This window comes from Schistocerca nitens, chromosome 3 (assembly GCF_023898315.1).
Source record: "Schistocerca nitens isolate TAMUIC-IGC-003100 chromosome 3, iqSchNite1.1, whole genome shotgun sequence".
In the NCBI taxonomy this organism is placed as follows: domain Eukaryota; kingdom Metazoa; phylum Arthropoda; class Insecta; order Orthoptera; family Acrididae; genus Schistocerca; species Schistocerca nitens.
The window spans coordinates 587,324,071-587,350,056 of record NC_064616.1 but is presented as its reverse complement, the minus strand read 5'-3'; the positions used below and the strand labels follow the sequence as shown (position 1 = coordinate 587,350,056).

The following is a 25,986-nucleotide window of genomic DNA, read 5'->3' as shown; positions in this document are numbered from 1 at the left end:
CTGATCTTGGTAACCTGTGTTTACCGCATTGTGTAAAACTATCGAGTCTACACTTTACGTACAAATTGTCGAAACATTCCGTTCCTATTAGCTTTGAATTACTATTATAGGGAAGAAATAAACTGAATCGCTTCCATATGGTGTGTTCTGGCAAACTAAGAAGCTTTCATTACGCCCTGGAGTGTAAATACAAGTAATAATATTTTACGGTTGAAAGGTAAGCGTGTGAGCATAAACTCCTTAGATTAGAGCACAGGATAATAATTCAAATGCACGGAAATTCATTACAACAGCCGTAAAAACTCCATTCCTTTCTGAAAACGTGAATACCATACCAATAATCTCTTAAAAAACGATTTGTGAATAGAAACAGTAAACTAATACGTATAAATTTCGTGAAAACAAGTATATAAATAATTTTGTGTTCCATTCTTTCTTTGGGAAAAATCATAGATAATATTTCGAAGAACGTAGTGTTGACAGAGATTCATAAATTTTTGTAATTGTGTCATATGTCACGACGGATGCTAGGTGCAGTACTCATAGATAAGGCGACTACGTAGATGACAATAATAATGTATACTTGTACTCAAATCAAATATTAAAATCATGTCACTGTTTGCAGCAAAGCGACCACCAGTTGAAGAGACAGCATCCTTTCTACAGTCACTTCTAGCGAGCCACGGACCAAACTACCTTGAGAAACTCTTTGGAAACAAAGCCAGAGACGCCCTGGCACCACTCGGAGGAGTCGAGAAGGTCGCTATTGCTCTTTCAGGTAAGTTTATTTACCTCCTTGTTTCTCTCGTCGTTGCACCTTATTCTGGTCATCTACAGAAATATACTTTAGGTTCACCCAAATTTACTATGAACCTTTTTAATGAAAATAGCTCTTCCCTCAATTCCTATACGTAGAACGCCTTCATTTATACAGGGGTCGCGTAAGACATCAGTAGTGGCAGCTGCATCGCCCTGTATAGCCATATACAACACAGTAATCAATTGAATCTACAGATTCCTTCCCAGACTCCAGCACGTTGAACATTGGAATTTCTATAACCGTATAAAATACAGTGATTAAATGAATTTATTTACTGAAATTCCATTCATCTACAGCATGTCTAGGCCTTCAGCTCGAAACTGCATCAATATACACTCCTGGAAATGGAAAAAAGAACACATTGACACCGGTGTGTCAGACCCACCATACTTGCTCCGGACACTGCGAGAGGGCTGTACAAGCAATGATCACACGCACGGCACAGCGGACACACCAGGAACCGCGGTGTTGGCCGTCGAATGGCGCTAGCTGCGCAGCATTTGTGCACCGCCGCCGTCAGTGTCAGCCAGTTTGCCGTGGCATACGGAGCTCCATCGCAGTCTTTAACACTGGTAGCATGCCGCGACAGCGTGGACGTGAACCGTATGTGCAGTTGACGGACTTTGAGCGAGGGCGTATAGTGGGCATGCGGGAGGCCGGGTGGACGTACCGCCGAATTGCTCAACACGTGGGGCGTGAGGTCTCCACAGTACATCGATGTTGTCGCCAGTGGTCGGCGGAAGGTGCACGTGCCCGTCGACCTGGGACCGGACCGCAGCGACGCACGGATGCACGCCAAGACCGTAGGATCCTACGCAGTGCCGTAGGGGACCGCACCGCCACTTCCCAGCAAATTAGGGACACTGTTGCTCCTGGGGTATCGGCGAGGACCATTCGCAACCGTCTCCATGAAGCTGGGCTACGGTCCCGCACACCGTTAGGCCGTCTTCCGCTCACGCCCCAACATCGTGCAGCCCGCCTCCAGTGGTGTCGGGACAGGCGTGAATGGAGGGACGAATGGAGACGTGTCGCCTTCAGCGATGAGAGTCGCTTCTGCCTTGGTGCCAATGATGGTCGTATGCGTGTTTGGCGCCGTGCAGGTGAGCGCCACAATCAGGACTGCATATGACCGAGGCACACAGGGCCAACACCCGGCATCATGGTGTGGGGAGCGATCTCCTACACTGGCCGTACACTACTGGTGATCGTCGAGGGGACACTGAATAGTGCACGGTACATCCAAACCGTCATCGAACCCATCGTTCTACCATTCCTAGACCGGCAAGGGAACTTGCTGTTCCAACAGGACAATGCACGTCCGCATGTATCCCGTGCCACCCAACGTGCACTACAAGGTGTAAGTCAACTACCCTGGCCAGCAAGATCTCCGGATCTGTCCCCCATTGAGCATGTTTGGGACTGGATGAAGCGTCGTCTCACGCGGTCTGCACGTCCAGCACGAACGCTGGTCCAACTGAGGCGCCAGGTGGAAATGGCATGGCAAGTTGTTCCACAGGACTACATCCAGCATCTCTACGATCGTCTCCATGGGAGAATAGCAGCCTGCATTGCTGCGAAAGGTGGATATACACTGTACTAGTGTCGACATTGTGCATGCTCTGTTGCCTGTGTCTATGTGCCTGTGGTTCTGTCTGTGTGATCATGAGATGTATCTGACCCCAGGAATGTGTCAATAAAGTTTCCCCTTCCTGGGACAATGAATTCACGGTGTTCTTATTTCAATTTCCAGGAGTGTAGATGGGATTCTTCAACGAATCCGTTAGTTGTTCTGAAGTATATAGACTAAGAAAAGAAGATAAGAGTAGAATTTACCCATCTATCTAAGTGATAGGACAAATTTTACGACATACATCACTAGAATTACTGTATCAGCTGCGTTACTTTTTGTGATACAAATTACTTTGTATGAGGCCCTTAACGGCTGAGATGGTAATGTAGCTGGAGGAATTAACAACTCCAGCAACTGTTGCAAATGCATAGTCTCCCTGCAGCAATTGATGTTATTACAAATGCCCACTCTAGAAATTCTATAGAAGTTAATACAGTATTATTATTTTCAGACACTTATGTAAATTTGAGGCCGACATTACTAGATTTAATGCATACTTTGTAGAGTTGACAGCTATTCTTAAATACATCAAATGAATTCGCGATTGCGCATAAGGACTACGATCAGCTGTAGAATGGAATGAGGACAATGAAAATTTGTACCCGACCGGGACCCAAACCCGTATTTCCCACTTATCGCGAACTGTCGCTTTGCCATTTGGCTATCTGTGCATGACTCACGGCCAGACCAACTTCCATATGTTGTCAACCGTGCGTCTACGACCTGTACTCGTACATCCTTTATACATATTCCCGTACAGGTCAGACGTTGCATTTGAAAGTCGCTTGCCTGGTATCAGCATATAAATACGATATTGCAATGCCTATGTTATTGTGATTACGATGCAAAGTTCCTTTGGACATGCGTATCCAAAGGAACTTTGCATCGTAATCAGAATAACACAGGCACTGCAATATACTACTTTTCCTCTTTATTGAAACTGCTCTCCACTTATAGGCGACTGAGAGGGACGACCATTTATCCACCTAATAATGTACACTTGTGTTTGTTTTTATAGTCAGTAATTTTCAGTTTAGTTTCTTGGGTGTACTGTTAGCAACTAGACTGCTGTTTCATTGTTGTTTCCAAATAATAACTAATATAAAATATAATCTAACCAAAAAATGAAAGTAACAATGAAATACTGGTAATGTGGATTTTTTCCATGATGTGGGAATGGAATCAGTGAGGTCTCCTAGAAGTATTTAGGCGGAGTGTGTTTATATGACGTACTAGTATTTCATATGGAACCGGATGTGGTTCGTGTTGGAGGGGAATGCAAAGTGGACGAACTGAAAAGGGGATAGGTAAAATTGTATTAGTTAGGTATGCACATTCATCATAACAGACTGGAAACAACAAGAGGTAGATGAATCGCAGTTGACTGAAATGAGAGATTTTCGGAACTCTTATACACCTACATCCATATCTATACGGGGCCAAACTGTGGTCTTCCGAGTGCGGGATGGCCCTTTCGGAGAACTGCCACACAAGTTGGACGTGCTGCGTCAGTTGTACAACGATGCTGAGCAGTGGTCACGCAAACATTCTCGCACCCGAAGACGAGGTTCAGGACGTCCACACTGCACAGACGCCCGCCAGGCTCAGGCTCTTTGTATTGTAAGGGCAGCAGTGGCAGCAAGTACGGCTACCACAAAACAGATGAGAGTACTTGTGAGCCCAGACCTGTCAACACGAACTGCTGTCAACTGGCTGTTAGCTGTGTGACTACAGGCACGCACACCTCTAGCCTGTCTTTCACAGCATCGAAGCCCACGGCCGGACTTGTGCCATCAGAGAATCACTCGGAATGGTACGCCGTGCTCTTCACCAATGAAAACAGATTCTGTGTGGACGCAAATGATGATCGTCTGCGCATGCGATGTAGACGTGTTGAAGACTCGTAGAGTGCATTCCTCCGACACACACTGGCCCCATCCGTGGCCTTAATGTTTAGCGTATGATCAGCTACAATTCTCTTTCACCTTTGGTATATCTGGAGGGGACGATAACCAGCGTTCGCTACATGCAAAATATTGTTATACCCGTTCTTTTGCTGTTCTCGCAACAGAAAGATGATGTGTTTTTCAACAGGATAATGTTCACTCACACACTGACCGTGAAACTAACTGAATGTGCCCTGCAAGAAGTGCAGTAATGTTAAAAATGGTTCAAATGGCTCTGAGCACTATGGGACTCAACTGCTGAGGTCATTAGTCCCCTAGAACTTAGAACTAGTTAAACCTAACTAACCTAAGGACATCACAAACATCCATGCCCGAGGCAGGATTCGAACCTGCGACCGTAGCGGTCTTGCGGTTCCAGACTGCAGCGCCTTTAACCGCACGGCCACTTCGGCCGGCCAGTAATGTTATTGCCCATGCACAATCTCCAGACTTGTCTCTAGTCGAGCACTGACGGGATGAGACAGATTTGATTCGTGTGGCTCATCAGGCAACAACTCTTACCGATCTACGTGGACAGGTTGAGCAGGCATGGCATAACGTATCCCAGGACAATATTCGTAATCTGTTTGATAAACTGGATGCCGGAGTCAGCGCCTGCATCGCCACCAATGGAGGCTACACCAAGTACGAGATGGGTGTTTCAGCATGTCTTGATACCTGGTACCTCAGAACCGCTTTGCCGCCGATCTGTAAATGTATTCATTTCATGTACTCCATATGCACTGCTGCAGCAATACATCTAGAATGAATGGAAACCTCTAAAAGGGTGTACTACTTGTTTTCTTTCCTGCAGTGTATAGTGCAGATAAGGCCAATGACTGAAAAAAATGTTTATTCGTTTGAAGAAATAATCCTGTAAAAAAACAAACACCATTAATTTCATGAAAGAGCATGGGGGATGCAACTAGCAGACTGTGAATGTTAAAACTGCACAATTAAACCTAAATGTAAATTAAATAGCTTTACGTCCCCCTTAGCTCGGTGGCTGCATTGCCAGCACATGCTTACCACTCTTAGACGGAATGAGAGTGGAAGATGGTTGCAGCGGTGGCTTGAAATTCCGGGCCCAACCCGGCCTCTGTGCTATGCTCTAAGTCGGAGACATCTGTCTCTGCATCTGGCTAAAGTGAAGTGTATTTTCGACGAAGCACCTGAGGCAGTAAGTCTGTTGGCAGTAAGCCTGTTCACACTTTGTTCCCTAAAACGTAGCTGTATCTTGCCAGCCAACTGCAGCAGACCTTGCGAGATCCGACCAATAATCAGTTTAAGAAACAAATTTCACAAGTTCCTACTCTCACGGATACTGTCATTGTTAACCAACAATGGTGCCAGGCAGAGCATCTCTCCCACTACATTAGAGGTCTCCAAACATGACCAACCAAAAGTCTTGCACGTAGACACATATGGGAAAATAAACCTTCTACCAAAATAATTATTGTGAGCCAATCACAGCCACTGTTACTCAGGTTGAAGCGAACATTCTTTTGTGGCACAGCCATGGACAACTTCCAGTCCCACAGTCTCTAGTTCTGGGTACTTTACCTGCGTTTCAGATCTTCATTTCGCTAAAAACTATTCCTTTTAGTATTTAGCACAACATAGTTTTATGGAAAACGGGCTATCCTCCTACCCCTGCATTGTGGAGATGCGACCACGTGACATCCTGTTATTTAACTGTTCGAGGACTGCTTTCGGTGACAAACAGTTTTATGACACCCTCGTCCCCCTTTGTTACCTTACCTGTCGGGAACCAGCTAAAGAAAGCTCCCAACGCTGTAGATAATAACACGTCCCCATCACCATAACAAAACGAAGTAGAAGCAGAAGCAATTAGCTGTGCAATCATTGGCTGCAGTGAATATTGTCTACAGTTTTCATACAGAATTAAACAACCGACTATAGTCTACTGGGATATGCATATTACAATATAAGTTAGATGACAGTCTGGACATAAACTGCTGTGTAATAATAAGACCAGAATTTCTTCGCTTCGCATTTAGTAATGTTTCACAGGGTGGCTTATCACACTCACTACGAGTAAAACTCTAATTATCCTAATTGACTGTTGGTGAATGGTTAAAGTCTCATCTGATGATTAAGTCCCCATTACGGTCGGAGGAAAGCAATGGCAAACCATCTTCTCTAGGACCTTGCCTAGTCGGCGGTGCGGGACTCCCGTACCGTCCCCTACTCTCCTCGTCATCGTCATGATGATTAAGGTGTGATTATCTCGTAAGTTTTCAGTTACATCAGAGGGTGATTTTAGTGGTCAGATGAGGGGTTCATTACTTTTCTGCAGTGCTTCCAACTCTAGCACATTGTTGCGAATGCTGTGGCAAATAAATGCTAGCGTTTTAATGCTCTCGCCTTTGGGAGGCTATTTATATGGATCTTACATTGATACTTCCTGTTTACTTCAGCTACCATTATCTGTACTGGATGGAAAGTCCGTAGCTACCTCACCTCACTGTCTCCCACAGCTCTTACAATCCCAGACGGCGAAAACGAAAGGCGTTTTCTCCATCTTCGTGTGCAGTAAATTTTAACCTGCTGCGACGATTTTAAATTGTTTACCTATCCAGTTCCAACCACGTAAGGTTTGGACAGCGTTCCTTCTTGCAGGAAGTCCCTGATTTGTTGGAAACGTCCGAAAGGTGGGAGTATATCACAACTCTAATAACAAAGAAATCAGGTGCAACAAAAATATTAGAATATTCAGTAATCATAATTTAGCAAAACATAATATTTAGCCGAGGGCAGCCTTTACTGACATTACATAATGCTAAACTACAGAGAGCACTTGTATTGAGACAATATGCACGTGCACAGAACTACAATCAAACTCGCTGTAGGGGTGGATGGGAGGGGGAGGGGGGGGGGAAGAGAGGGTGGAAGTGTACTGAAACATGGGCGCAGATCAATGTGCCAGATGTGACGATTCTGATGAAATGTTTCATCACGCTGGCGCCAATGGTTTGCGGCCGTAGCACGAGATACTTGAATTTCGACGAATTGACGGAACGTCGTGCGAACTTGAGCGCCGTTACAGTATACTGTTCAAAATGACTGCAAGACGCTTCCACGACAGCGACGAAGTTGCAGCTGCAGGTCCGTCTTGAACCTCAAACTGAATGGGTAGGACGAGGTGACAGAGAAATCTTAAAAGGCTTAGCTGGTGTCACACTCCTGTCAGATTCTAACTTCAAAAAATAAAGCGTACGTGGGAGTGCATGGACCAAAGCCTGCCTACGCTGACATAGGTGCTGATAATGTCTTTTTATCGATAGAGGTTTCCTATTCGGTCTCAGTTCCAACTGCTGGAAAGGTGGTCCTCACTGCATCCCTATGACCATACAAGAAAGCAGAACAGCCGTTTAAACTTTGTTGGTTTTTGAGAGTTGCTGCAATTTTGAGTAAATTATCAGTCCGGTCAAAATGACGGCAGCCTAAATGTGTTTCCAGATTTTGGTTCCACAGTATGTTGGGAGTCATTGTCATTAAATTTGTTTTCTCTCGGAAATTTCGTTAAAATCGTTAGGGAGATTACGGATGGATTGAACGGTCCTGAATACGTCGTCTGATTAATTGATTATTAATTCCATCACGCCCCCCATGAACCATGGACCTTGCCGTTGGTGGGGAGGCTTGCGTGCCTCAGCGATACAGATGGCCGTACCGTAGGTGCAACCACAACGTACGGGTATCTGTTGAGAGGCCAGACAAACATGTGGTTCCTGAAGAGGGGCAGCAGCCTTTTCAGTAGTTGCAGGGGCAACAGTCTGGATGATTGACTGATCTGGCCTTGTAACATTAACCAAAACGGCCTTGCTGTGCTGGTACTGCGAACGGCTGAAAGCAAGGGGAAACTACAGCCGTAATTTTTCCCGAGGACATGCAGCTTTACTGTATGATTAAATGATGATGGCGTCCTCTTGGGTAAAATATTCCGGAGGTAAAATAGTCCCCCATTCGGATCTCCGGGCGGGGACTACTCAAGAGGTCGTCGTTATCAGGAGAAAGAAAACTGGCATTCTACGGATCGGAGCGTGGAATGTCAGATCCCTTAATCGAACAGATAGGTTAGAAAATTTAAAAACGGAAATGGATAGGTTAAAGTTAGATATAGTGGGAATTAGTGAAGTTCGGTGGCAGAAGAAACAAGACTTTTGGTCAGGCGAATACAGGGTTATAAATACAAAATCAAATAGGGGTAATGCAGGAGTAGGTTTAATAATGAAAAAAATAGGAGTGCGGGTAAATTACTACAAACAGCATAGTGGACGCATTATTGTGGCCAAGATAGACACAAAGCCCATGCCTACTACAGTAGTACAAGTTTATATGCCAACTAGCTCTGCAGATGATGAAGAAATTGATAAAATGTATGACGAGATAAAAGAAATTATTCAGGTAGTGAAGGGAGACGAAAATTTAATAGTCATCGGCGACTGTAATTCGTCAGTAGGAAAAAGGAGAGAAGGAAACATAGTAGGTGAATATGGATTGGGGGGAAGAAATGAAAGAGGAAGCCGCCTTGTAGAATTTTGCACAGAGCATAACTTAATCATAGCTAACACTTGGTCCAAGAATCATAAAAGAAGGTTGTATACCTGGAAGAATCCTGGAGATACTAAAAGGTATCAGATAGATTATATAATGGTAAGACAGAGATTTAGGAACCAGGTTTTAAATTGTAAGACATTTCCAGGGGCAGATATGGATTCTGACCACAATCTCTTGGTTATGAACTGCAGATTGAAACTGAAGAAACTGCAAAAAGGTGGGAATTTAAGGAGATGGGACCTGGATAAACTGAAAGAACCAGAGGTTGTAGAGAGTTTCAGGGAGAGCATAAGGGGACAATTGACAGGAATGGGGGAAAGAAATACAGTAGAAGAAGAATGGGTAGCTCTGAGGGATGAAGTAGTGAAGGCAGCAGAGGATCAAGTAGGTAAAAAGACGAGGGCTAGTAGAAATCCTTGGGTAACAGAAGAAATATTGAATTTAATTGATGAAAGGAGAAAATATAAAAATGCAGTAAATGAAGCAGGCAAAAAGGAATACAAACGTCTCAAAAATGAGATCGACAGGAAGTGCAAAATGGCTAAGCAGGGATGGCTAGAGGACAAATGTAAGGATGTAGAGGCTTGTCTCACTAGGGGTAAGATAGATACTGCCCACAGAAAAATTAAAGAGACCTTTGGAGAGAAGGGAACCACTTGTATGAATATCAAGAGCTCAGATGGCAACCCAGTTCTAAGCAAAGAAGGGAAGGCAGAAAGGTGGAAGGAGTATATAGAGGGTTTATACAAGGGCGATGTACTTGAGGACAATATTATGGAAATGGAAGAGGATGTAGATGAAGATGCAATGGGAGATAAGATACTGCGTGAAGAGTTTGACAGAGCACTGAAAGACCTGAGTCGAAACAAGGCCCCGGGAGTAGACAACATTCCATTAGAACTACTGATGGCCTTGGGAGAGCCAGTCATGACAAAACTCTACCATCTGGTGAGCAAGATGTATGAGACAGGCGAAATACCCACAGACTTCAAGAAGAATATAATAATTCCAATACCAAAGAAAGCAGGTGTTGACAGATGTGAAAATTACCGAACTATCAGTTTAATAAGTCACAGCTGCAAAATAATAACGCGAATTCTTTACAGACGAATGGAAAAACTGGTAGAAGCGGACCTCGGGGAAGATCAGTTTGGATTCCGTAGAAATGTTGGAACACGTGAGGCAATGCTAACCTTACGACTTATCTTAGAAGAAAGATTAAGGAAAGACAAACCTACGTTTCTAGCATTTGTAGACTTAGAGAAAGCTTTTGACAACGTTAACTGGAATACTCTCTTTCAAATTCTGAAGGTGGCAGGGGTAAAATACAGGGAGCGAAACGCTATTTACAATTTGTACAGAAACCAGATGGCAGTTATAAGAGTCGAGGGGCATGAAAGGGAATCAGTGGTTGGGAAAGGAGTGAGACAGGGTTGTAGCCTCTCCCCGATGTTATTCAATCTGTATATTGAGCAAGCAGTAAAGGAAACAAAAGAAAAATTCGGAGTAGGTATTAAAATTCATGGAGAAGAAGTAAAAACTTTGAGGTTCGCCGATGACATTGTAATTCTGTCAGAGACAGCAAAGGACTTGGAAGAGCAGTTGAACGGAATGGACAGTGTCTTGAAAGGAGGATATAAGATGAACATCAACAAAAGCAAAACAAGGATAATGGAATGTAGTCAAATTAAGTCGGGTGATGCTGAGGGTATTAGATTAGGAAATGAGTAAAGGAGTTTTGCTATTTAGGGAGTAAAATAACTGATGATGGTCGAAGTAGAGAGGATATAAAATGTAGACTGGCAATGGCAAGGAAATCGTTTCTGAAGAAGAGAAATTTGTTAACATCGAGTATAGATTTAAGTGTCAGGAAGTCGTTTCTGAAAGTATTTGTATGGAGTGTAGCCATGTATGGAAGTGAAACATGGACGATAAATAGTTTGGACAAGAAGAGAATAGAATCTTTCGAAATGTGGTGCTACAGAAGAATGCTGAAGATAAGGTGGGTAGATCACGTAACTAATGAGGAGGTATTGAATAGGATTGGGGAGAAGAGAAGTTTGTGGCACAACTTGACTAGAAGAAGGGATCGGTTGGTAGGACATGTTTTGAGGCATCAAGGGATCACAAATTTAGCATTGGAGGGCAGCGTGGAGGGTAAAAATCGTAGAGGGAGACCAAGAGATCAATACACTAAGCAGATTCAGAAGGATGTAGGTTGCAGTAGGTACTGGGAGATGAAGAAGCTTGCACAGGATAGAGTAGCATGGAGAGCTGCATCAAACCAGTCTCAGGACTGAAGACCACAACAACAACAATTCCATCACGCGTCTCTCTTTGTTTGCACATTCGCGTGGCAGCCGAGGCATTCGTCTTGCCAACTGACGGTCCTGGAAAAGCTCGTTGTGTTAGATGTTGTCTGATCTAAAAAGTATTTGTGTGCACCGAACACACACTCTATTACGTGGGTATCAGGCTATGAGGTGTAGTGCATACCTGACCCATTTAGAGTTACTGTAAGTTCTCAGCCCTACTGTGCATGTCTAGGTAATCACAGCCTAGCGAGTTACAGAACATTCGGAGCATCTTTCTGAAGCTCTCCGTGAGACTCAGATCCAGGAGGCCACGATCAGTTGTGGAAACAATGCTGCAAATTGTGAGCTTTGTTGAAGCTCTGTGAGAAAGGCTGAGGTTCTCAAACATATCTGCCAGTCACTGGAACGACCCAAGTATGAGGTCGGAGCACAGACGACAGGCATCGCTTGTCCTAACTGGCGCCATAATATGCACTTGGATACAACCTGTTACCTTAGGTGCTTCTAAAATAGTCTCTTCACTCCATTGAACGAGGACACCAGGAACACAAACTCAGTACATATGATGTTCCTTTCCATCCCTTGCTTCCAATTCACCTTTAGGGTACCATTGTTTGCCACACAGTTAACCTGGCATATGCATTTTCGTCCCATTTATATGACACTCAGAAAGTTTCAAACAGATCAAGTGAGTCATTGGCTTAGTTTCAGTTTCCGTGGGATATAGCTCGTCGAACATGTTGTTTAGGGGCATGGGTGTACACATTGACGTCTCCGTTGTTCCTGTTTACCGTGTGCAGGGAGCTTACACCTACCATTGACACTCACGCCACTCACAGTCCAGTGTACGAGAGGTAATAGCTCCCTTACATCCTGTAGACGAGACAGTGTCCGCAACAGCGGATAGTACTTGAGGAAACCTTTGGTATGTCTGGTACACAAATCTCGGTTGGCCTCACGATACACCCATTCACAGCAGTTTCTAACTGCTTGGCCGTAGTCAAGGCTATTTCAAGCTGCTTAAGAACACTAACAAATCCCGTGCACGCGAACGATATACACTGATGTGAAGAGAATGAGTATCACGTTATCGTGTAGAAACATACTGAAACGTAATGACTGTGGTGGACTTGGTGTCATTTACTAGGTGATTATCATCATCAGTACAAGACACCTCCTATCTTTGTAGCAGTGTCTGCCACAGGAGAATGGCAATGAACCAAGGTAGTGGTGGCTTTTCGGTATTGCAGCAGGATCTGTATTAATTCCAGTGTGCGACGACTCTTGTTCCCATTGAACCAGCGGCAATTCAGAGAAAGTACAAATGGGCATTCAGCATGAATTAAATTACCTACCTACCCCGAATTTCATAGATCATATGTGGAATGTTATAGTGGGACGTTCTATGCAGATGCCACCCGCCCTTTCTTGACTTGCATATCACTTTGAGGGCACAATGTGACACCACACTTACGGAACTTCCGAAAATACTCGTGGAGGGTGTGTACTGAATGATAATTCTTGTCATTAACCGCTTCAAGTATAGATTTTTGATCGTCCTGTGTCTCGATACTGGGTAATAAATATGGTGAGCGGTAAATGAAGTGAGCAAATCTTCTAGGTGTTCGTATCCTTGTGCTATCTCACAGCAGTTTTTCTAGCAAACACTAGATTTCAACATGCGAATGTTCCTCGGCTACCGCTCGATCACAAGCTACAGTCAAGCTATTACCTCTGTTTCTCTAAGCCAAGTATTAATGCTACAGCTACAACTTTTGCGCAGTGTATTATCAAGGCAAATTTGGAGTACTTTTTAATGCTGAAGACGAGGCAAGGCTTAAGATTTCCTGTAAAATGTAACAGTGGAGTAACCCATACTATGTACAGGTCCCTCGAGAAATCGCGCTGTTGATTCTTCACAACTGTTACTCGAACGTGAGTGAAAACTTCAGTGCTTCCATTTCTTTCCGACCTCAAGAACTCATTAATTGGCCATATTACGCTCGAAGGTGTGCCTTCACCCAGAAAAAGCTATCCTCTATAGCTAGATCCTAATAATAGTACGTAAATTTTCAAAAAAATGGCTCTGAGCACTATGGGACTTAGCTTCTGAGGTCATCAGTCCCCCAGAACTTAGAACTACTTAAACCTAACTAACCTAAGGACATCACACACATCCATGCCCGAACAGGATTCGAACCTGCGACCGTAGCGGTCACGCGGTTCCAGACTGTAGCGCCTAGAACCGCAAGGCCACTCCGGCCGGCTCTGGTTGTGTAGATCAGTATGTTCATCCCTTCCTGCCGTTCAGTCAGTCTTTCAGCTCCGTAAGGCCATCACGTGATTTTTGAGAGCGCCATCAGTGAAGTTTTGTTTTTGTTCTGTGTTACAAAAATGGAACAGACGAATTTGGAGCAACATTATGCCATCAAATTATGTGTTAAGCTTGGAACATCTGTGAGTGTGATCTTTGAAAAGTTGAAGCAAGTCTTTGGGGAACATTCCTTATCAGGAGCACAAGTTTTTCGCTGGTGCAGATCATTTCTGGAAGGCCGAGAATTCGTAGAAGATGAAGCTCGCTCGGGGAGAAGGTCAATTTCAAAACATGACTTTTGACAGTAGAGGTATCGTGCAACGTGAATCGAGTGAGAGCGGGCACTGCAAAGAAGTGGAACCTGCAACATGATAACACCCCATGATCTCAAAAGGCGTTAAAATTGTGTCCACATCCCCCCAAACCCCCTACCCCCCACCCCTATTCAACTGATCTGAATCCTTCCGACTTTTTTCTTTTCCCGAAATTGAGAAAGTCTTGAAAGGTCATCGTTTTTGACCTCTGGAGAACATTCAAATGCATTCGAAGGACATGTTAAAGGACTTACGAGTTGAAGCCTTACAGCACTGCTACCAAGACTGCGAACAACAACTCTCCTGAGGGAACTACTTAGAAAGGAACAATATTATTATTTGAAAAAAAAATAAGAACTATGATCTCGTTACTTTTCTCACGCACCTTGTACTCCCTAGGTCTGAACCAAAAGTGGAGTAAATAAAAGGAAGAGTATGTGAACTTCAATTTTTAACAGAGAATTTTCAAATCGAAGTTAGGTGAAAATGTGCAGTTTTCCGGGAGCTTAATCTTAGTTATTACGCGTTGTTTGTGTGGGGTAGTCGGTAACCAACGAAAGATCATTGCTGGAATGTTAATACGCATCATCGTGGGAGGTAACTGACGTAAAGTGCATATATAGCATGAAGTGCGGTAGCGACAAATTAATTACGGCACAGACCACAATTTACTGAAAGCAGAACTGTTAGTGAGGTACACCCTCTTTTATGCGGTTTAATCCGTCCAAACGAGGATGGAATGTGTGGGATGGCTGAAAACGGAAGGCTTTGTACGTCCTGTTGGCAAGGAATCGGGTCGTGGCTTTTTCAGTTAACATTTCCTGTGCACACGTCAGCGGCTCTGTTTGGACTGTTCTTCGAAGCACAAAGGCCTGGCGACAGTCTGCTCGTTACGCCGAAGCGCTGTTGTGCACATAGCAATTAAGTCGCGCAACCCGCAATATCCGTGCTGAGAAATGGCAGGAAATGGTGTTCTTCGTAAGGAAAGCATTTCACAGTCCCCGCGCGTCAACTATAAAACCTGACACAAGGCAGGAGATGGGCCTGTCACGCTATAAACTCAGATACATAATGACGACATTTTTCTGTTTAATTCTGGGGTAGTTTTTATATTTTAAAAATGTCATGAGCATATCTTTTCATGGAAGCACTCACTCAGACCTCTTCTATCATATTTTATCTTCTCTCTCTTCGTAATATACTTTTAATTTAAGAAAAAACTAAATAAATCAACATACTTGTCAAGAAAAGTAGCAATATTTTGTAAACCTATAACTTGCTTAGATACAGTCGAACTAAATGTTGAGATTTCAGTTCCGGGATACATAGCCGATATTATCAAGAATAACTAATTCCTTTCGTGATGGCTGGGTGTTGTGTGCTGTCCTTAGGTTAGTTAGGTTAAAGTAGTTCTAAGTTCTAGGGGACTTATGACCACAGCAGTTGAGTCCCATAGTGCTCAGAGCCATTTGAACCATTTGAACTAATTCCTTTCTACTGGACAGAACTGGAAAATGACATTGTCAAAATGATCAGTATATAGGATGACCATGAGAGTTAAGAGTTATAAAAATAATTTAAAAAAATAACACACGTATACTCCAAGGACCATTGCTGCAATCATGTCTACCGTTGGCAAAGTTTTAAATGTATCAGAAAACATGACTTTCTATCGTAGAATGGTGAGGTAAAATAAATTTTTATAGAGCAGTTCAAATACTGTTTTACATTTACGGTATCTGCAGTGACGGTTCCCTTGTATCGTCTTAAATTTCGGTTTAGTGAAGCACCTGCAGCTCCACAATTTTCTAATACCTATACATTTTCTCCTCTGAATGTATTTACTGAGTGAGATACAACCGCTAACGGCTGGAATGGGATTTAAATCGACAACCAGCCATGCAGATTTATGTTTGCCGTGGTTTCACTATATCACATGGATAGTTCCTTGTAAAAGGCCTTACTTACCCCACCTCAACCGAGTTTTGTTATACGATCTCGTCGTCGACTACATGTTAAACGCTAGAAGGAAAAGGAGCACGGGGAGTGTTAAGTATATGTAAACTGCAGTGTGTCCAGCGGTTTGTGAGCCTGTCATACATTTGTACGCGAGTTGTATTTGGCTCCAAGTAAGTACCAGTCAGATTGCCTCTATGTCTTTCTCGTCTTTCAATAGCACACGATAACACTGTCGATCGACATCACGCTCTATTTAGTAATCCTATCAGTATACATAAACTAGACTGGAATTGAAACTACAATTATAAATCACATGGATGCTCGGAATGTGAAGCTTATTAAGACGACCCAATATGTCGATTAGTCTTTTGACTTAATGCAACCTCACAATAACATAAATGATATGAAATATACAATTATAAGATTTAGAAGGATCAATGGATTAGTTGCAAGTGTGCATAAGGCCTCAAACAGTATATAAAACTTCCCTGAGTCACTTCTCATAGACCAAATACAATACAGATATGTGCTATGTACGTACCTCTGCTTCCTAGCTCGGTGCGTGATGAAATTACCGCGTATGGGCCAGCGTATACACTCCAGCTCTCCAACGCCCATCCTAGTTCTGTGGCGGTTGTTTGAACTTCGAAACATGGTGAATACTGATTCGCAAGGAATTTTGCGCGCACTGAATGTTCGAGCGCCAAGCAGGGCTCAGTCCCGTTATATACAATTATTACTGTTTTTTTGGTTTTAAACTTATTTCAAATAGAGTATTTTTTACCAGAGGCGTTTCCCTTTTTATGTTTGAAGCATCTTCTGTGGTTACTGTGAAAATGTGTGTACATAATATGTCTATGAATTTCGGTATTTGTAGATTTAAAACAGTATTTCCTTATAAAACTGGGTTATAATTTACAACGATGTTCTTCTCTTGTTTGTATATTCTGCGAACCACAGCTTATCCCTTCGTTGTTAGTGGATGTTGATTTCGGAATAATATTGGTAGCTCATGCACTCACGGCAATTTTTCGATCTTTTTCGAATCCATTCTTTCTTACACTACATTGGTGCTATTTAAATTTCACTTATCTTTGTTAAAACTTCACAGAAGAACTAGAGCTGTTGTTTCATGTGTTCCACACTCACTCAGCATAGTGTTTAAGTTTATTTATATGTTCTCTATGTAGGTTGTGAGTGTTGCCAACCTTTCAATACAAATGTTTTCGTATCCGTTTGTGTGTGTTGGGGGGGGGGGGGGAGGAGGACGGGGTGGAGGGGTTGTCTTAATAGTAATCGATGTCCACCCTCTCCTCAAACTTGAAACATTACTCCCCCAACCCTCCTGCACTCACATCTCAGGAAAACATCTAATAGATACTGTTATTAATTTACAAATTTGCACTCACTCATTCACAAACACACACACACGCACACACACACACATACACTAACTCCCTTCTCACGTGCCTCCCAACTACTTAGCAGTGTTCACTTAGTTTGTCTTGTAGTGGTACACAGCGTGTATCCAGGTTCTGCGGGTGTTCGAAAGCAACTGTCTCCATAAATGTTAGCCAGTGTCCTTATCTTTGAAGACTATTAAGCTACTGTGCAAGCGGGAAGTAATCGCTACTATTTGGCTACCCAAATATAGTAATAGAGGAGCTCTATTAGCTGCTTCCTGCGGGAATTACTTGCATGTGCAAGTCCTCACACGCTATACAAAATTTCGTCCTTTGGTTAAGGACTGTTGCATTCCATCTAATTGCAATCAAAGGGAAAATCACGTGTCGTTGAATGCAGTCAATCACCATATTGTGCAATTTGTCATCTGCTTCACCCATGTCCTCGTTATTATTCTCTACGGAAACTGAACTACAGGCCAAAGACAAGGCAAAGATATTATAACGAATTTATTACTGTTCGCATATAAAGTCTGCGTCAGAATCGAGGTCGCTGCAGGTTGTAAACGAACCCATTTAGGGTAACACGTCCAAGAACTGATCTTCCAGTAATTGACGGAAACATTCTGGCCCTCGCCGAAAGTTATTTAACGATTTTTCCCTCACATAGCCAACTTCTTTCTTCTTTCTTTTCCATAGCATTTTTCCCCTTAAGTACGAATCTGCTTTTTCCGTATTTGGCTAATTTTATTTCATTATTTCACTTTGTGGCCGGATCCCCTTCCTTACGCCACAGTCGCCTAAGTAACCTAATAGAGGGTAGTAATCATCGCCATCAGGTCTGTGACTCATGTAAACTTGGTTCTGTATGTTATTCTGTTTTAACTGTTTGTGTATAGTACACGCTGAGGCTGAATTTGTACCCAGCATTTGCCTGAATGAGCGTGGAAAACCGTCAAAAAACCACACTCAGGTAGGAATACCGCCACGCTCGTTCATCTGCGCGTGGATTTGCTTTGGGTATAACCTACCTCCTCGTCTCATGAGCTAGCGCACTGTGCCTTACGCTATACGAGCAGGCCTCCATCAACTAACTAAATGGACTATTTTTTGTACATTACATTTTAAAACAAATTATACAAACTTAAGATATATTTTTGCCACTATTTTTAGAGTAAGTAATAAATACCTACTACGGTGGTGACAGAAACTCTCCGTTGTGAATGTACTCCGTATGGTTCATCTGCGTTTCTAGGGTGCATTTGGCGCAAGTGACGCATTGCAAGTAGTGTTTGGGGCTCTGTCTCTCTTGATCTGCATGTCACAGAGAGAGCTGCCATCTTCTTGCTGAAGAAACAAATGTCCGCAAGAAGGAAATAAAATACTAGAAAATACTAGGGACTCGTAAAGATAATCGCATCTTTACCAGACAGCGTATTACGGATTTTTAGCAAGAGAGATGGGACTCTTCTGCCTCTGACACGCGAAATTATTGCGTCTTCTCAATTGTCACGTATATAGAATCCAGAAGAAAGAGTAAACCAGCTGTGAATTTGGAGCCATACATAAATCTAACCACATCCTACGGGAATGTCCTGCTTATGAGTCGTTAATGACAGAAGGGAGACAGCAGCATAAGGCAATCGTATTTAGGAGGTAGTGAGTAATGAGGGAAATTTACCTTCAGCTTCTCACAGAGAACCAAAAGAGAGCAAGCAGACCAACTACTGCATGTCCAGGACGGAAGGATATGACATGCCGTGGAGGAGGGTAATGGTTCAGTATCAGGACAGGAATGCACAGAAAAAGGTTTAGTAGACCGTCAGCTTCTCCGAGTGGTCTTCGGATCCGAAGGCAAGTCTAAAAGGCGGAATGGCCCTTCAGAACCTCACTTAGTACGCATCTGGTTAAATGGCAAATACTCGCCAACGCTGTCGATTTGCTTTTGGATCAAAGAGACTCCCAAAGGTAGAGTGAAAAGGAGACTGGATCAGGAGTACAAAATGGCTCTGAGACCTACGGGACTTAACTGCTATGGTCATCAGTCCGCTAGAACTTAGAACTACTTAAATCTAACTAACCTAAGGACATCACACACATCCACGCCCGAGGCAGGATTCGAACCTGCGACCGTAGCGGTCGCGCGGTTCCAGAATGTAGCACCTAGAACCGCTCGGCCACTCAGGCCGGCTGATCAGGAGTACACTAGCTACTGAAATTACTTAATGTTACTCAAAACACTTTCGTAGATTTCTCATCTTCTCCACGTATTTCTGTAGTAATGATGAATTTATTCTTTACTTTTACCTTTCTAATCACTCTCTCTCAATATTTATTATTGTTATTTCTCTTCCATTCTTATTACACAGAGGTGGAAAAAGTCATGGAATAAGGATATGCACATATACAGATGACAGCATCACGAATACAGGATATAAAAGGGTAATACATTGGTGGAGCTGTCATTTGTAGTCAGATGATTCATGTGAATAGATTTCTGACATGATTATCGCTGCACGACGGCAATTAACAGGCTCTGAACGCGGAATGGTAGTTGGAGCTAGACGCATGGGACATTCCATTTCGGAAATTGTTGCAGAAATCAATATTCCGAGATCCACAGTATTAAGAGAGTGCTGACAATACCAGTTTTTAGGCATTACCTCTCACCATGGACAACGCAGTGGCCGACGGCCTTCACTTAACGAACGACTGCAGCGGCGTTTGCGTAGAGTTGTCAGTGCTAACAGAAAAGAAAAACTGCGTGAAATAACCGCAGAAATCAGTATGGCACGCACGGCGAACATATCCGTTGGAAGAGTACCGCGAAAGTGGGCGTTACTGGGCAGCAGACGACCGACGCGAGTGCCTTTGCTAATAGCACGACATCTCCTACAGCGGCTCTCCTGGGCTCGTGACCATATCAGTTGGACCCAAGACGACTGGAAAACCGTGGCCTGGACAAATAAACCCCGATTTCAGTTGGTAAGAGCTGATGGTAGGGATTAGAGTGTGGCGCAGACTCCACGAAGCCATGGACTCAAGTTACCAACTAGAGACTGTGCAAGCTGGTGGTTGCTCCATAATAGTGTGGGCTGTGTTTACATGGAATTGACTGGGTTCTCTGGTCCAACTGAACCTATCAATGACTGGAAATGGTTATATTCGGCTATTTGGAGACCCTCTGCTACCATTAATGGACTTCGTGTTCCCAAACAACGATGGAATTTTTATGGGTAACAGTGCGCCATTATCACCGGGCCATAATTGTTCTGGACATTTCGAGCGAATAATTTGGCCACCCAGATCACCCGACATGAATCTCATCGAATATTTATGCAACGCAATCGAGGCGTCATTTGGTACACAAAATCCTGCGCCGCCAACACTTTCGCAATTATGAACGGCTATAGAGGCAGCATGACTCAAAATTTCTACAGGGCACTTTCAACGACTTTTTGAGTTCACACCACGTCGAGCTGCTGCGCTATGCCGGGTAAAAGGAGGTCCGACACGATATTAGGAGATATCTCGTAACTTTTGCCACCTCAGTGGAAGTTTCTTCTGTTACTTTTTATTAAGGTCATTTTTAATGGAAGTCATAGCGAATAAATTAATAGCTTATAAATAGTTCTTAGACAAAACAAGTGCAGCGGAACTGTCGTCCTCCGACAGTAACGAAGTAACGAGGATGTACGAATACTGCAGGCTTGTAAGTGATGGTAGCACCTGGTTCTGTTCTATTATCTCTCCAACTAGGAATCAACTTTGTTTACCGTAACGTCATTGTAGTTAGAAAATATTATGGCTCAGTGTCTCCCATAAGAAATTGAGCGAAATTCTCGTGTTGGTCATTTTTCATATTCAGTGTCTACCCCTATATCTAGCCTAAGTTCTAACTTTCCTGTTGCATACTTGCGACAAGTTGTTACTTCTTTATGGCTTTCTCCGATTATGTGGAATTTTACTTCTTGTTGTAGAATCTGTTATTTCACTCTCTACAGTAAGTGAAAACTTTAGTGTTATCATATAAATACTTTAAATCAGTGACAATTAACCACACTTCCCATTCAGAGAACGGCAAGGTCACACATTCAGACGAGTTTCTGTTAAGAGTGTGCAGCATCAAAATCCAGGTAAATAATGTGAAACCGATAAAATGAGAATATATCGAAGTTTAAAACCGTAAACTGGTGGCTCCAACTTACTTCAATATTATCAGCTAACTGCCTGGAACGTTTCTATTAATCTACGATGAAACAGTAACGTAGGTTAGTGTTCTGATATAATGTAACCCTACGGTACATTCTAGGATACTGTTACGTTTTGCAGTAGCGCTTTAAGAGACTGATGGTAGATCAGTGTAGATGTAGAAATATGGAAATTTGTGGTAAGGAGTATGGGACCAAACTGCTGAGGTCATCGGTCCCTAGGCTTATGCACTACTTAATATAACTTAAACTAACTTACGCTAAGGACAACACACACAGACACATGCTCCAGGGAGTTCTCGAACCTCCGATGGGGAGAGCCGCGCGAACCGCGACAACACGCCTTAGACCACACGGCTACTTCGCGCGACAGCATAACTAGACCCTAAATCAGAACGACAGGGATCGGGACTCCAAATTACGTTCTTCTTAAGGTAAATTGCACCAGGATGATTCCTCATAGGATGCCGAATGCCTGATACTACCCTGTGTTCAGTACTTCATCTCTAATAAACTCCCTTTCTTTCTTTGACGTCAAGACAGGGAATGAGAACCCGAAATCCCACAACAGGTTTTAATGGACATGTTTTTCGGTACGTTATTATTAAATGATTTTTATTGTCGCGTTAAACGTTACTTAAGCAATGCTCGTTGTATATACACTATTGGCCATTAAAATTGCTACACCACGAAGATAACGTGCTACAGACACGAAATTTCACCGATAGGAAGAAGATGCTGTGATATGCAAATGATTAGCATTGCAGAGCATTCACACAAGGTTGGCGCTGGTGGCGACACCTACAACGTTCTGACATGAGGAAAGTTTCCAACCGATTTCTCATACACAAAAAGCAGTTGACCGGCGTTGCCTGGTGAAACGTTGTTGTGATGCCTCGTGCAAGGAGGAGAAATGCGCACCATCACGTTTCCGACTGTGATAAAGGTCGGATTGTAGCCTATCGCGATTGCGGTTTATCGTATCGCGACATTGCTGCTCGCGTTGGTCGAGATCCAATGACTGTTAGCAGAATATGGAATCGGTGGGTTCAGGAGGGTTATACGAAACCCCGTGCTGGGTCCCAACGGCCTCGTATCACTAGCACTCGAGATGATAGGCACCTTATCCGTACGGCTGTAACGGATCGAGCAGCCACGTCTCGATCCCTAAGTCAACAGATGGGGACGTTTGCAAGACAACAACCATCTGCACGAACAGTTCGACAACGTTTGCAGCAGCATGTACTATCAGCTCGGAGACCATGGCTGCGGTTACCCTTGACGCTGCATCACAGACAGGAGCGCCTGCGATGGTGTATTCAACGACGAACCTGGGTGCATGAATGGCAAAACATCATTTTTTCGGATGAAACCAGGTTCTTTTTACAGCACCATGATGGTCACATCCGTATTTGGCGACATCGCGGTGAACGCACATTGGAAGCGTGTATTCGTCATCGCCATATTGGCGTATCACCCGGCGTGATGGTATGGAGTGCTATTGGTTACACGTCTCGGTCACCTCTTGTTCGCATTGACGGCACTTTGAACAGTGGACGCTACATTTCAGATGTGTTACGACCCGTGGCTCTACCCTTCATTCTATCCCTGCGAAACCCTACATTTCAGCAGGATAATGCACGACCGCATGTTGCAGGACCTGTACAGATCTTTCTGGATACAGAAAATGTTCGACAGCTGCCCTGGCCAGCACATTCTCCACATCTCTCACCAATTGAAAACGTCTGGTCAATGGTGGCCGAGCAACTGGCTCATCACAATACGCCAGTCACTACTCTTGATGACCTGTGGTATCGTGTTGAAGGTGCGTGGGCAGCTGTACCTGTACACGCCATCCAAGCTCTGTTTGATTCAATGCCCAGGCGCATCAAGGCCGTTATTATGGCCAGAGGTGGTTGTTATGGGTACTGATTTCTCAGGATCTATGCACCCAAATTGCGTGAAAATGTAATCACATGTCAGTTTTAGTACAATATATTTGTCCAATGAATAGCCGTTTATCATCTGCATTTCTTCAAAATGGTTCAAATGGCTCTGAGTACTATGGGACTCAACTGCTGAGGTCATTAGTCCCCTAGAACTTAGAACTAGTTAAACCGAACTAACCTAAGGACATCACAAACATCCATGCCCGAGGCAGGATTCGAACCTGCGACCGTAGCGGTCTTGCGGTTCCAGACTGCAGCGCCTTTAACCGCACGGCCACTTCGGCCGGCGTGCATTTCTTCTTGGTGTAGCAATTTTAATGGCCAGTAGTGTATCTATGAGACATAGTCTCAACTGTTAGTAACATGTAATATTCATTATTCTCGACAAAAAACCTTAGATGGCGAAACATCTGCCAGTTTACAACAATATTTATTTCTATTGCAGCTAATATCATTTACTTACGCTCAGACAAGAGTCATGAGATACTTCCTAATACAGTGTCAGACCTCCTCCTGCACGGCACAATGCAGCAACCCGCCGTGGCGTGGACTCAAAAAAAAGTCGTGGGAAGTCTGCTGTAGAGATACTGAACCAAGCTGCCTCTATAGCCATCTGTAATTTGCGAAAACATTGCTGTTGCAGGATATTGTGCACTAACTGACCTCTCGATTATGTCCCATAAACTTGCGGGGGTTTTCATATCGGATGACCAGGGTGCCCAAATTATTCGCTCTAACTGTCCAGATGTTCTTCAACCCAGTCGCGTTCAAATGTGGCCCGGCGACGTGGTGTATTGTCATTCATAAGAATTCCATGGTTATTTGGGAACATGAAGTGCATAAGTGGCTGCAAATGGTCTCCAAGTAGCCGAAAATAACCATTTCCAGTCAATGATCGGTTCAGCTGGACCAGCATAACCATTCCATTCCATGTGAACGCAGACCACACCATTATGGAGCCACATCATCTTGTACAGTGTCCCGTTGACAACTCTGGTACGTGGTTCGTGGGATCAGCGCCTCACTGGAACCCTACCATCAGCTTTACCAACTGAAATCGGTATCATCCGACCACGCTACGGTTTTCCAGTCGTCTAGGATTTATCCGATATGGTGAAGAGCCCAGGACAGACACTACAGGCTATGTCGTGGCGCTAGCAAAGGCACTCGTGTTGTTTGTCTGCTGCCATAGTCCATTAACGCCAAGTTTGTCCGCACTGTCCTAACTAATACGTTCGTTGTAGTCCCACATTGATTTTGGCGGTTATTTCATGCAATGTTACTTGTGTGTTAGCACTAACAACTCTAAGCAAACGCTGCTGCCCTTTTATACCTTGTGTACGCAATACTACTGTCATCTGCATATGTGCATATGGCTAAACCATGGCTTTGTCATCATAATGGATAACAGTTAATCACTTTAAGACATTCCACCGATGCAAGATGTCGTAAGTATTATGAGACGTACTATTCAACGTGGTCTTATTATAACTCAACGAAATAAACGTCCTTGTCAGCTTTATCACAGGGGCTACTGACGTAGTGATCCGTCGATAAGTAGCAATGAACATAAAAACTGCCACCATAAGTGTGGTGTGAGTCCGTGGGTAGAAAGTGGAACTGAGACGGGCAGACGCAACTCAATACAGCGACGGTCGAGCGTGGCCGACCGCTCCTCTCAACCAGTTCGCCAGACGAGCCCGCCTGTGAATACACATCTTCAGAGTGACAAAAACAGCACTGTTTTTTCCGTGGGGGAGTGAAGTTTTTACGGTGTGGTGGACAACGGTACATGATTTTGCACTCAGAAGGTCGTGCGTTCTCATGGCGGATGCCTCGCGGACAGTATTAATTATTCGACAAAGCCTAGTGAAGTCCGGCCGCAGAGCAAATTAACTTTATAACGTAACTGGATGCATTCTTTTTCCAGCTCTAACTAGTGCATGTTTTTGCCTCTGACTCACAATGAATTAATAGAAAATGACGCTGGAAATATCCACGTGGACCGTAACAACAGCTTCCTATTACAAATATTACATTCATTGACCATAAGGGGGAGAAAAGCATGACATTGGCAACTTAGGAGGCGGTGAAACGTGATAACAAAACCTCGTATTTCAGTAAATCGATTACATGTAAATTTTGGAAAAAAGGATACGACGCCAAATGAGTGGGATCAAGGGTCTGTTCTGAATAAGAAGAAGAAATGAGAAGGAGGAGGAGGAAGAGATTAATGTTTAACGTCCCGTCAACAACGAGGTCATTAGAGACGGAGCACAATCTCGGATTAGGAGAGGACGGAGAAGGAAACGGGCCGTGCCCTTTCGAAGGAACCGTCCCGGCATTTGCCTTAATGGACTAAGGGAAATCACGGAAAACCTAAATCAGGATGGCCTGGCGCTGGTTTGAACCGTCGTCCTCCCGAATAAGAAGAAATGAGATGATCATAAGAAGTACTGGACTTAACGATATTCAGAAGTGTAATATGAGACATCATTTTCTAGCATACTGTTAAGAGTAACTCATCTAGTTTTCACAGCT

The 25,986-nt window shown here is 43.6% G+C and overlaps 1 protein-coding gene across 2 annotated transcripts in view; it reads left to right on the top strand.

The window, feature by feature from the left end:
• LOC126249668 (IDLSRF-like peptide) overlaps positions 1 to 25,986 on the top strand; it is a 221,832-nt gene that overhangs the window by 179,981 nt on the left and 15,865 nt on the right. For both annotated transcript variants that reach the window (XM_049951350.1, XM_049951349.1), the window contains exon 3: positions 626 to 778. In XM_049951350.1, coding sequence (XP_049807307.1) covers positions 626 to 778 — 153 coding nt within the window. The remainder of the gene's footprint in view (positions 1 to 625; positions 779 to 25,986) is intronic.